We start from the raw sequence: 13,902 nt of genomic DNA on the forward strand, positions 1-13,902 counted from the left end.
CCAGCATTGGAGACAAGAGACTGGGTTACACGGACCTGCAACTGCAAAGATTGTAATGGATGCCCTAGATCAGACCTTTGTCTTCAAAGAGAAATTAGCTGTCACAATTTTGTTTCACAAACTATTTAAAATTTTTTCATCAGGCAAGAACTGCTAAAACTGAATAGACCAGGATGTGCATGATTGACTTCTCCACAAACATCCTGAAATGAAGGCAGAGTGTGGCAAACTCAAATCCATCTCTTGTGCATTCTGGCAGCAAAGTTTGCTAGCTGCAAAACTATGGTTCAAAAAACCTGACCTCTACTCAATGTGCTCCACAAAGGGAATGACACCTCATGCCATGAGGCAGTTCCCTGCTAATGAGGAGAAAGCATCACACAAGCTTTTATTAGTAGACTGACATCGGGTTTTTTGGTTCTCCAAAAAGCAGCTCTTATGAACTGCCTAGGAAAGAATTTGTGTTACTGGAAAAAGGCTTTGCAGCTCAAGCACAAAATAGGACAGAGCTGCAAGGAAAAGAGTATGTGAAGAAATTGGAATTAATGTTTTTTGCAGTGCCAAATCATTAAAGATTGTCTTAGACTTGAGAAACTATCAGAGCAAGCCAAAAATAGATGGGACCATATTTGGGGAAGAGGACATTTTCACAAGGCAATTTTTTGCAATGCTGTCCTAAGATGCCACGTGGGTTTGCTGCAAGCAGCGTAAGACAGAGGCAATTCTCAAAAGTTAATCTTTGCAGTTCTTGTGAATTCATTACTGGTGAAACTGTCACATCAGCATGCACTCCCCTAAAGACAAAACAGCTGCTGCTCCTGTGGCTCTTACAGAAGTACAAAGTTCAACATCAGGGCAGAGAAAGTTGAGGAAGTCAGTGACACTCCTAAAACAGCAGCTGGGTCACACACAGGGTGTTACTGTCCCGAAAGGTGATGCCAAGGAAGAGCTACACTGGGAGTTATCAAGAGTTCTTACAAGACCTGAACTGTCCCATTGAGAGAAAAACTGGTAGATTTTATTTCTGTGGATAAAAGTGAGATATTTAAAATTTTAAAGTATTTTTTGCATTTACCTCCAGAAACAGATCTTTATGAGCTACTGCAGCAGAACATCTGCAAGTCAAGATTTCACCAAATTAAACAAAAGAATTACAATACAAAAAGGAAAACACTCCTGGAGATTTTGACTACAGCCAAATAAGAGCTTCTTGCACGGCTGAATACTTCTGGAAGTACAAACACCTTTAGAGGATTTTTTTTTTTTAATTCAAGAAAAAGAAAAAGCAAAGGACTGGAAGGTAGACATGTACACAAAGGAATGTCTAAGATGCCTAAAAAAAGAACTTGCAAGAAACACGCAAAAATAACTTCTACAAGGTAGGAGAACATATATTATTCTTTTATTTTAGTATGGCCTGTTTACTTCACATCTTACCTGTCAGATCCCAGAAGCCTGAATATCCTTGTATTATCAGAAATTTCTTGTGTGATCTAGACAATAAAAACAAATATTTACATGTTAAGAAGTGACTCTGACTGATATTACCAACTGACTGCCAATCAAAATCCAATAGAGATTATAATGCAACTATCACTTTTAACTAAGATAGGAAAGTTTTCTGTAATTCCTCTCACATTATATTAATTCCTCTGGTAGTAACTGCAAGCACAACAGTGGGGAGCAGCTTGGTACTTGAGTTACTAGTGCAATTTTCTTTACCAGCTGTGGCTGAAAGAGATAGGGTGCAATTAGCGTCACTCTGGACTGGTTATCCATAAATGGGTGAGGCAAACCACACATAAAACACATTTTGTTGAAATGCTGAATTATAGTAAGAATGCATTAAGTCCACATTCTGAAAATCTTAGCAGAGAAACATAATCTAATCTTTGGTACTCATGTCCACTGCAAAAAGAAAACTTCATCTTTTGACATTTCAGACAAATGCAACAGACCTGTGTTCTCTGTTGGTGAATTGTACTTGAGTGATACATCTTTATGATCATATGAATATCAAAGCACTCAGAAAACAATACTCATCAGTGAAGTCAACCACAGCCCAGTGCATATGCCAAAGAGGCAGCACTGCTTACAAAACTTCTCTTCTACACAGCTAAATTTCACACTCTTGGGGAAAGCAGACATTCTTATTTCCTTCCCAGATCCTAGTAATGTTAGCTGACTTCGTGAATTTACTTCTGGTGCAGAGAACTTGCAAGAGAATTTCAATTCACGGCAATGAAATCCTTCACTTTTCTAAGAAAATTAATTTCTGCTTTCTGTGAGGCTAAGGCTACACAATCTTTGCCCAAATTTTGAGCTTCTTGTGTCAGAATTCACAGTTCCTTCTTTCATTTTTTACACTAGATCAAACCACTGCAGAAGGACCCAGCTGTGGAAGGAAATAACTTAGCAAGCAGCTCAAGTCATCCTCAGTTACGCCAACTGCATCAGAATAGGGAATCTGGACTAAAGACGTCTTCAAAGAAAAAACATTGCAAGTTAAGTCAAGTCATTTTTGTCCCATGCAACAATTTCCTATCTATTATGTAGCACAAAATTCCCCAGAAGTAACATATATGGTCAAGACCTGAACCTGGCACTGAAGGCTTTTCATATTACAGCAGAAAATAGGTTTATTTCTTTTAACAGCTGCAGCTAGTGGGACAGCCAGAAGGGGTAAGAAATTTAAAAAGGCTTAAAAGTTTACCCTATACATGTTCTACAGAGAAAAAGTTTTAGGTGGCTTGCTTTATGTCAACAGCCCAGTTCTGCTTTCAGTTCTTCATTTAGGTTCTGGCTTTGGCTGCACAGCAACAAAGCAAGCCTGTGTCCCCGATGCTTTACATAAACAAAAAAATGCATGCATTTGGGCTGCAGCACCCTGGGACATGGCCTCTCCCAGATGGAGCAGAGCCACTGAGCACCAATGGGTACAGCAATGCACAAACGCCAAAATAAACATTTGCACCTTGGAAATAAGAAGTAGTCTGACTCCAGCCTTTGGTTCACACAGAGCAGGCTCACTGTTAGCACCGACTTGCAAAGGCTTTGTGCAAGTGGAACAATCTAAGCTTGGCATGGTGTGACAGAATGTGTACCTTAAAATACAATTAGCCATAATGAGCTCAATTTCTCAGCCAGTGAAATACTGATGAACAGATGGTAAAGTCTGTAAATATTATTTTACAACCAAATTAAAAGACTCATTAAATTCCTACAAAGTACAGTATTTTCACTAACAGTACACAAGATTTGCAGCAAGGTAGGTAGGTATTTGTAGGTATTTGTATTTGGGAAGGTAGTTATAATGGTTTAACTCCAACTATAAATCACATCACATGGGCTAAAATAGGGACTACAAGGAGATTTTAGGGAAAAAAACCAACAAACCATGTTTAGGTCAATCTGGGATTTTTCTACTGAAGATGGAAAAATATTTATTGCGAAAGCTGGGCAATTCTTCGAAGTATTTGTAACCCAAGAGAACATGGAAGAGACTGAAAAACATCAGGCAACTCATTTGACACTGTGACAAAAAGCTAAAGTTTAGCAGTGGAACCACTGGTAAAGCCCAAATTTTTGCACCCATACGTGAGAGGCTAAGGAACTCACAGCGGTCTTCAAAGCAATTTAAGGTGAAGATTAATATTACCAAGAATAAGGCTTGGATATCCTGGTCCGGTCTGTTGTTTGTGCTTTGCTTGTTAGATGTGAGGGGGTTCTTGTACAGCTCTACCAATGCTTTATAGCTTATGAAACAAGCTTAGAATCAGACTCCAGCTTCTAGGTGTAACCTAGGAAGTTGCTGAAACGTTTCGCTCTTCTTCAGACAACAGCATTGTGCATTTCTCCTCCACGGTTTACATTAGAAGCCAGAATTTGAAGAACAATGTAGCACTCACCTCATTTGATCTGAAACTCCTTCCTTGCATGCCGTGCTTCCAGAATGCTAACACACTGTCTTGTAGACAGACTAGTAAGAAAGAACACTGGAATGAGTTTGGAGGCATAAATTGAACTCTTGCTTTTAATGCCAAAAGCACAAGACTGTAGTTTAGAAATCTGTACATATATGTTCCATTGTATGACATCCACCCACTCAGACTGTGGAATGTCTCCCAGCAATCACTGAATCTGCCTCATAAGTACCTGCATTTATAGATTTATTTGTTTAATGAGCAGGGTTTAAAAACATTTCCATCTAACTAGAAAATGTTCTAAATGTCTAATACTAAATGTGTAATTTTCTTTGAACAGGAAATCCCTTTAATACTTGCAGTCAATATATATATGGAATTTTAACAGAAAAGTTCCAGGAGTGTCTTTGGAGACACTGCCAGGACAGTGTAGGCCACCAGAAGCTCATTTGTGACAAGCAGGGTGAGGACTACAGTACACTGAATCCTTCCTTCCCCCCATTCCCAACCATCAAGAGCCATAAAAGTACAATTTTCAGTAGCAATGTTTTCTTGTCCTCTTCTCTGTGGGAGGTTCTCTTTGGAGGGCCTGAAACTTTAAAGCTTCTCCTCAGAAATAAATTCCCTGCAACTCCTGAGGATTTTAGAACCCGCTGTTCCTCCTCTTTTGGTGCTACCATTCATCCCTCCTACCCCTCTTTCAATAGCGGGCAGTGCAATCCAGGTATGTAATTACTGGAGAATTGCCAAAATAATCTATTCTTTCTGTTTCACAAATTTATTTCATTTAAATTCTACACAAGGAAACAATTTATGCAACCTGTGACATATCACGCAATTTAGTCTTTGAGCTGCTTTACAAAAATGGACTGCAAAAACACACATGCAAAATGAGTTAGGCATGGGTGATTCAGAGAGTTTATGTAGGTTGTGTTAAGGTATTCCCTTAGAGGCTAGAAGTCTCCATGGTACTCCCAAAAAATTTAGCTTAATCTAAGAAGACTCCAGGATTATTACTCCATTCTAATTGCTCCTAGAAAAGTACATGCTGAACCTTTCACTGAGTCTTCTCACACAAAGTGAAATGTGTGAGGTAGCGTTCCAAATGCCAAAGACTACACAGGTAACATACCTAATTCTTTACTGTAACATTGAACAAGTTAATCATAGAAGATCTAAGTTGGAAGGATCACTTAGAGCATCTTCAACATGCTGCATGAGCTGACAGGCTTGTTCCTGCAACCACTTTTCTGGTGAGTTCAGTCTAGTGACCAATCACCCTCTGAGTGAAATGCATTTTCCTAATATTCAACCTGAATTTTCCCATATACAGCTTCATGTAATTTCCATGTCCTTACTGCTGGCCATGACCTTTTGGCTGCCAGAGCACACTGTTGACTCATCTTCAGCTTGCTATCAATCCCAACCCCCAGATCTCTTTCTGCAGAGCTGCTCTCCAGACTCTCATCCCTCAGTTTGTACGTGTAAATGGGACTACCTCATCCCAGATGCAGAATCCACCACTTGCTCTTGTTAAAATTTCATCCAGATGGTGATTGCCCAACTGTGACCTACAGGGATATTCAAGACTAGTAATGAAACCCAGCTTACCTATTGATTCAATCTGAAAGTCAAACGTGAGCTCCGATGAGAGTTTGCGGCTGGATTTTAACCTGCCTTGCAGATTCACTATTTTTATGCAGCCTAGACAATAAATAAGGATATGTTAACCAAGGATTATTGTCAATATAGAACCTAATTTGCAGACGGTATGCATGTATATGCATACATATATTTTTAGTTAATATTAAACTTACAATCCAAACACACCAAAATGGTATCTCTCTCCAGCTGTGTTACATGGACAACACTCGTCTCTGTAGTGTCTATAAAAAAGTGACAGTGTTAGTTCATAACACAAATTAACATGAAATTTGAAATGGAAGTTCTAGAGATTGAGACATTTTGAAGGGTTAGTCTATTTTATCTACTTGAAATCATCATCTTACCAGTGACATTACTCTTCTCTTAGAGATGCATGTCCACTTATATGACATGTTGGCTGTGACAGGAAAACTGAAGCTATAATATTAAAATATGGATTTACTCAGCCTTTTCTGAGCCATGTCACAAAAGCAAATTGACATGTATATTGTTCTCCATTTATTCTGTTGGTGTAATTGAATATTGCTGTTGCAAAAAGGCAGATATATGTGACTGTCCACACTATGCTGTTTCACTGCACTTTTTTTCTATCTTTATTTCTAAATCCTGATAGAGATTTATATACTACTACTTAATTCTTGATGCTCTCTGCAGGTGTTCCATCCCCAGATGTTCCAAAAATAGGGGCTTATTTCTTTCTCCAAACCCTCAAAAGAAGGGCTATTTTCTTCTCTTCTGGATTACAGCTGCAGCAGTCTCCCTCACAGCAATTGTGTATTTAACCCACAAGTGATTAGTGGACATGTCAGCTCAAAAGAAAAGTGTAGTTTTGGTCCACTTGCTTGTTAACATTAAAGCTACATACAAAGCAGCTCTTACTAATTCAACATTACTGCCAGATTATGTAGGCATCATTCATATAGCAAAGAGAAATTCAGTAAACCCATCAGACATGAGAAATTAGAGCACATTACCTATAACACAAAAGCAGTTTCTGGTTAAAATTATAAAAAATAAAAATATGCTTGCATCACTACTGTCCTGCCAGCAGGGGACAGGAATAAGTTGATATAACAAAAGGGTTTAAATTTGAGCTACAAAAATAGGAGAAAACAACAACATAGACACAACACGAGAACACACAAGTAATTCAAGGAAATTAACTAAGTGTAGAAGGCACAATGCAAAAAACAAACAGAGAAGGGATTAGTACTCTTGTATTTATACACCAGCGCAGTCAATAATGAGAGAGAAATGACAACAGGACACTTCAGTGTGGTTCTTTTACGGGCTGTGCTATAAAGTCACACGGTTAACAGGTAGGAATGAAAAAAAATGCATTGTTTGAAGTAGGAAAGTGTGTTAATTGGTCATCCACTGCTCATTTTGGGTATTCTAACTATGCTTTAAACTGTGTTAAAATCTGATGCGCTTTCCAGCAGCAGGAAGGTCAGTGGGTGTCTTCCTGGCAGAAACTGTTATTCTTAATGAATTCCACAGCACACACTCATCTCGACTTGTGCACACATATTTGCCAGCACATAGCTATGTACAAATTCATCATGAATCAACAAGGGTTTCATGACAGGCAAAACCAAAGCTATTTACTGCTTCTGAACCTTCAAGTTATGACTAGAGATGGTTCCTTACTGTTCAGGGGGCAACCTTGCAACTCTAAAAAAATAACTCTTAGCACACTTCCTTAAGAAAATTTCTGCTGTTGATCAGATGGTGGCCACACTGGTGATGGGAAGGCACTTGGTTTCCTGCTAGTAGTGCTTTCCATAAACACCAGAAGAATGCTCTATCTCAGCAGGAGGCTGATAACACCACTTCTAACCATAGTGGGACATTGCAGGAAAGCCAAACATCTTCCAGAGATGTCAAAAGGAATTGCTCAGAATGCAATTTTACTAGAACCTATTAAATAAACAGAAGTCACGGTGCCAGGGTAGAAGACAGCACAAGAGATAATCAAGTGCTGCCTAATTTATGAAAATGCAAGAAACCATAACTCCATCCTCTGCTATACCAAAAATCTCAAGGAATCCAATCAACAAAGAGAAACATCAGAAAAAAGTGCATGTGCAAGCAGGTTCAACCAGACACCCCTCTAAGCAGAGAATTCAAAATTATCACTTAGCCATAATGATTTAACCACTTGATTCCTCAGAGAAGCCTACCTTTTAGTGCTTCAGCTATAACAGAAGAACATTTCAGAATGCAATGACAACCAGCATACAAACCTGTTTCTGTAAACCACGAAGAGGTAGAATTTGGGTTGACAGTCTCAAACTTCACCACCTGGTTGAAGTCTCTTCCTCTACTGACACCAACACAAACTAAAGGGAATTCCTGCTCGGGGACTACCAGCATTTCAAACAATCTCAGTGGACAAGGTACTGGAAAATCTATGTGCTAGATGAATAAGCAAAAATAGGTATTAGAAGGGAAACAAACATAGTCTGAGTTACTATTAGATATTAGGTAAATTCTATGACATACTTTGTAATGTTAGGTTTACTTCCTCAGATAACAGGAATTGATAAATACAAAAGGCCTAAGTTAAGAAGCTTGGAGCATCTCATGCCAATTCAGTTAAAATAAAATAGTGTGTCTTTTATCATGTGTGTCCTTTGCAGCTGCCCACAGACAACAAGAGTGCTCATCACTGCTCTCCCTGGCTACTGAGCCTCTTAAGCCTTCTCTTCCAGGCTGATCGAGTTACAGCAGGTGCCTTTTTATAAACATGAGTCCACCCTGGCTCTGTCTCTTCAGGTGGTCAGGTGGGGAGATAACAAGCATTTCTGGCCATTTCAGTGTAAAAAAACATAGAATAAATGGTCACCTTCTCTCTAGTATGGCAACAAGACCACTGTTAACCCATGTCTCAGCCTGCCAGCCTCAGTTTTCTGTGGTGCAACTGAATGGCAATGTTCACGAGAAAAGGGTTTGGTTCTCTAACTGAAGTGCATCCCCAAAAACACAAACTTTATTTTGAGTCAGTTAATACATGATACATTTAAATAGTTATTTTCATTATAATATAACAGAAACCAAGAGAAAAGTCTAATAAATCAAGAAAAGGCTAATACTTATTCTTAACAAGCCACTACAAGATAACTAGAAGTCAACGTGAGAGTAATTGTAATTTTACCTTGATTAACATAAATTTTTGCATTGGTTCAACCCATTCTAACAAAACAATGCTAGACTGTAGTGCTCCACAAAGATACTTGTGGCCTGTGTAGGGATTTCTCACTGCCAAGAAAGGATAGAGATTATTAGTGTAATAAGCACATACAAATGATACACAATTTCCAACTAAGAGTCCATTTACTTTCAGAAAATACTCACCACCCCCACTCTAATCTTTTATAAGTTTAAAAAATAGCTGATTGCATACACATTTGGACAGTCTTGGATCTACTGTGTTGGTTTGCCTAAGCTATCTCAAAATCACTGTAAGCAAGCTGTTAAAGAATGGCTTTGTCTATGACACAGTCACCCAGCAGGCAGTGAACAGCTCAGCTACACTTCAAGCACTGTCACAGCGAGTCTGAAATCCAGGAGCTCTGTAATTGTGATGAACACTTCTAGATCATCAGGAAATCCAGTGGAAACTGAAGAACAATAGAAGAGCAGGAAGGGCTGCTCTTCCATTGTCAGAACTCAATTAAAAACTGGCAGAGAACAATAAAGTTGCAAAATTGGGCCCTGTGAAGTTTCACTCCTTCAATTCTACAATACTGACAAAATCTCACTCCTTAAGCATTTCCTTTCAGACAAACAAGAGTTCTTTTGCACTTTGTACAAATACATCTAAAGACCAGATTTTACTGTGCAGTAACATGACTGTGGGCCACCAGGCAACAAACAACAGTTTAGATAACAAGCTTCTACAATCCAGAACAATCCACAGAAGTGAAATATGCTGATGCTACCTTACTGCCACAGAAACTCATCAGCAATCCCATGGCACCTTAAACATCAGTGCTTTATTTCATTAATCCAAGTTCTCACTCAACATCAGTCAGACTGACTGCAAAGTGCAGCAAATAACGCTTGGTGTGACCCTGAGTAAGGCTGAACTCAGCAGCAGAAACCACAAAGCAATCGCCAACACCTGTAAGGTGCAGAAAGAAGACCAGAAGTTCTCATCTTTTTCTGCCTCCTGTGGCACTCCTGCTGCCCCAAGGCCAAAAGCAGACTTATGTGACAGCAGGAATGGAGGCTCAGGCCACAAAAAATAAGACTCTTACAGCCACCCTTGCTGTGTTCACAAATTATCACTCACACCTATAATGCACGAAGGGCTCCAGGCTAAGAAGGCTGAGCTATCTCTGAATATGAAGACTCCCCTCATAACGTCAAGTACCACAGCATCCCTTAAATTCTGTGCCTGGCAGGACAGGAATCACAGAGGAGCACACCACAAGGTTTCTGGTTTTATGAAAAGAAACCTAGAAACATACAGACTTCCAAATTAATTTTTCTGTCAGAAAGTCAGAGTTTTTACATACTCTGACCCCTGTCACCTCATGATTGTTCCCTGCAGCATTCAATAATCACAGTGGTTTGGGTTTTTTTAATCTATCTGCCTCTCTTTCAGAACATGTCTTAACACAGTGCAGCTTTGAGACTTTGGTAGCTGGCACATTATGAAACACCTCATAAAGGCTTCAGAGACAACACTGTCCTCAAATAATTAAAAATACTCCTTTGCTTTTTATCATGCAATATTGATAACTGCAACTTCTGCTAGGAATGCAGGTGGCTTAATCCTGATGGCAACTTCTCTAAGTTTCTCCATCCATGGAGATTAGGCTCTTCTTGAGGGTTGGTTCAAATTTTCACATCATTTTGCTTCTCTGCATGTCTTGTAAATTGTCTTTAAAAATAAAGAGCTAAACAGGAAAGTATTAATTGCTTAAACCCAAGGACTAACCTGAATGAGCTCACAGTCTGCAAATGCACAACTTCATAATAAAGACATAAAGACATAAAAAGACAAAAGTCTTTTCTCCCTTTACCTCCTAAACCTGACTCAGTAATCTTAATATTGCCATCATTTGTGGTGCCCCTTCATTCCCCAGACTTTTACTTACCAACACAACACTTTTGACACCATTTAGTGTCAGGAATTTTTGTAGATACCGCAAACTTCCTACAAAAGATAAACACAACGTTACTGATCAACTAAGACAATTGAGTGATTTTTTCTTTTCAGACACTGAGAGAAAAACATCTGCCACACCAAAAAGCTAAAAAATATAAGTTCGTGTATTTCTCATGAAATCATGGAAACAACAATGTGAAAATTTATCAGAGAAGCCAAAATGCTATCTGCTGGTAACAGGACTCAGAGTTTCTACATGGATTAGAAGACAACAAGCACTACTGAGACTGGCCACAGTACTCTTGACAATAAAAAGAACTAATTTGACGCTCTAGAAAAGATGGGAATAAATAGACTGTAGACAGATGGTACACTCAAAGCTATGAATTGGGAAAACATTTGTGCAGCATTACAAATGGAACTGTCCAGAAGTGACTGATAATGCAAAAGGACTGGACAGCATGAAAACTGAGTACTGGTCACAAACTTTCGCTGGAACAAGTCATGGAAGGTTTGAAAAGAACTGCTCAAGGACACTCTAGGGAAAGAAGCTGGAAAGGAGACTTATCACAGACACATTTTCTGCTACTGAATGTCTGCCTATCAAGCATAATAAATTAAGGTTAGAACATTTTGCAGATGAATATACATACCTCACAAATTGCTTCAAATTCAATTTTGCTTTGTCTTTTCTTTACCAAAACCTCTGCTTTCTCCATTTTGCATGTAGTACTTATTATCATAGTATCCAGAAACTTATTTAAGAAGACACTTTATGGTCTGGTAGGAAAAAAAATTAGGTTCTCCTACATACTTCAAATGTCTGTCTTCTGCTGGCTAAATGTGACTACCCTGACACCCTACAACCAGAGGTAAACCAGGAAAACAGATTATCTAAATTAATCTCTCCTGCCTTTGAATGACTGGCTGGGCACTCACATTCAGGTTGTGTTGCATTTTTCTTGGGAAGTGACATGACTGGACAAGAAATTTTCTCAGTCCTCTGCAACTTAGGTGATGTATCATTCCAGGCAGAATCTAGTATGGTTTTCCTAGCATGATCTTTATGGTAATTATGGTTATTAGTTCACTGTTGATTCAGACCTCAAGCCAAAGTCAAATTTGGAAGAGGGGAGGAGAACAATAGTGCAGGTACACAGAAGGTAACAATTCAAACCACAAATTATCTCTTAATTATTAAGAATTTACCCTCTAGGAAGAACACAATTTTCAGACAAGTGTTGCAGCATTATGCTTGCAAGTAACTGAACAAGAAGCCTTTCCTGAACCCAAGAATTACACATTAATAGCTTTTAACAGAACCAAAGGTAGTGTAGAACCGATTTTTCTATAACATCATTTCCTAACAGAAATCCTATTGTATTAGAAGAACCAGTCTCACTATAAAGATTTTTCTGCAAACTAGATTAGTGTTACAACCTTCTTCTGCTGGGATTTGCATGTGCTACTCCTAAGGCTTGTTTGGCACTGTCCTGGTTGTGGTCAGGACAAGGTTAATTTCTGCAGCAGCCAGGAGGGCACAGCCATAGATTTTGTTTAGCATCAAGTACAAGCAGGATTTACCACACCAAAAAAGTGCTATGACCCAGAAACAGGAGGTTTCATAACCAGAAGGTAAGGTGTACCAAAATCAATTTCTCTAAAAAGAATAATTCACATCCTGATCTGTGTAAATGCAGGGCTCAACCCTCTAATTAATACACATGAGTTATTCACTGCCATCTGTGAACAGAGCCCGCCACTATTTGGTGCTCTCAGAGCTTCACAAGCATATCCTGAACTCCCAGAGTTAAGATAATCTGATATATCCAATGATGCGTATTTACCTGGGAAGTATTCGGTCAGGGAGTTTATGTGCTGGAATAGCAACAGGTAACTTTTGCATTTGCCTTGCATAATCAAAGAGTCCTGGTAGATTATGGGAATAAAGCTGAGAAGCTTTACCTGGCAATTAGAAAACAAACCACACTTCAAATACGAAACCAAGTGTTTACCAGTGCTACCGCTCAAAGATAGCACAGTAACTTACCAGATATAGATAATAAACAATTGTTCATGACATATAACCAGGTACATCTTCGAGGAAATAGCTGATAAATGGAAGGAAAAACAAAGAAGTAGCATTCAATTTGATATAAACAAGGCAATTATCAATTAGTATCTGCTTAGATTACAGGACAAAACTAATATTGACTTGCTTTCTGCAGCAGCAGTTCAAGCCAAGTACTGTTTACCTGGATTCCAGAGTTAATTCAGAGTAAATCTTAGGTACACACACTCTATTAAATATACGAATTAAAATTTAGACAATTAGCACATTTTATACTCATGTCTTCAGGTGTATTACATTCCACAAGATGTCATTATAAAGACCAATCAGCCCTTTTCCAAAAAATTCAAAAACCACTGAATTTTCTCCTTCAAAGATGAAAAGCTCTACAACAAAACTTTGGTAAACCAAGCACGGTCTACAAACCACAGCCATTCTAAAAGCCTGTGACAGTCCAAATCTCTTGAAACAATTAAACTGGCACTTCAAGGGATTCTGCACGATTACACATTTCACTTAAGTGATGAACAAGTTCAACAAATGTTCAAGGCAGAGCTGTTTTTTGTCAAATCCTGCAATTCCTAAAAAGATGAGGGTGAAAGCAACAAGACATCCCTTAAAAAACCCCAAATAAACCACAATTACTATTTTCCTCCCTCTCATTTAACTTCTAGCACAAGATGTCAAGGTGGTAGAAAGTACCAATACATACCACATACTCGTGGTTCAACAGGTCCAAAAGTGGACAAAAATATAGGCAAGGATCCTTCAATATCCCTGATTCAATGACTGTAGAGGAATCTGAGGAGAACACACAGTGACCAAGCCCACTGACATTTCCCACTGCCACTTTAGGAAAGAGACTATTGGGCTAGACAGACCACTCAGGAGGACAATTGTTTTGCTCTTTAAAAAAAATCCAAAAAACCAAAACCACACAAGAAAACAAAACACAACTCTACAAAAAAAACCCCAAAAGACAAAAACATTAACCATGAAACTGCTCTAACTCCTGGAAATGTGTATTATGTGTCTCCTTTGTCCACTGGTGAAGCGAAATACAGAGAAAAATAATTAAGGACATCCCTTTTCCCTTTATGCTGAGTTGCACCAGAGAGAGTAAA

General features: G+C 38.7%; 1 protein-coding gene across 4 annotated transcripts in view; it reads right to left on the reverse strand.

The window, feature by feature from the left end:
- Nucleotides 1–13,902, reverse strand: part of MAP4K3 (mitogen-activated protein kinase kinase kinase kinase 3) — a 67,699-nt gene that overhangs the window by 2,047 nt on the left and 51,750 nt on the right. For 2 of the 4 annotated variants that reach the window (XM_033054233.2, XM_033054231.2), the window contains 9 exons: nt 12,758–12,818; nt 12,555–12,672; nt 10,697–10,755; nt 8,746–8,849; nt 7,835–8,006; nt 5,741–5,809; nt 5,535–5,627; nt 3,909–3,979; nt 1,438–1,493 (listed from right to left, as the gene is read on the reverse strand). In XM_033054233.2, the coding sequence (XP_032910124.1) occupies nt 1,438–1,493; nt 3,909–3,979; nt 5,535–5,627; nt 5,741–5,809; nt 7,835–8,006; nt 8,746–8,849; nt 10,697–10,755; nt 12,555–12,672; nt 12,758–12,818 (803 nt within the window). The remainder of the gene's footprint in view (nt 1–1,437; nt 1,494–3,908; nt 3,980–5,534; nt 5,628–5,740; nt 5,810–7,834; nt 8,007–8,745; nt 8,850–10,696; nt 10,756–12,554; nt 12,673–12,757; nt 12,819–13,902) is intronic. The other 2 variants (XM_033054232.2, XM_033054234.2) reach the window with 2 other exon arrangements.

The sequence above is a fragment of the Catharus ustulatus genome, chromosome 3 (genome assembly GCF_009819885.2).
Source record: "Catharus ustulatus isolate bCatUst1 chromosome 3, bCatUst1.pri.v2, whole genome shotgun sequence".
Taxonomy (NCBI): domain Eukaryota; kingdom Metazoa; phylum Chordata; class Aves; order Passeriformes; family Turdidae; genus Catharus; species Catharus ustulatus.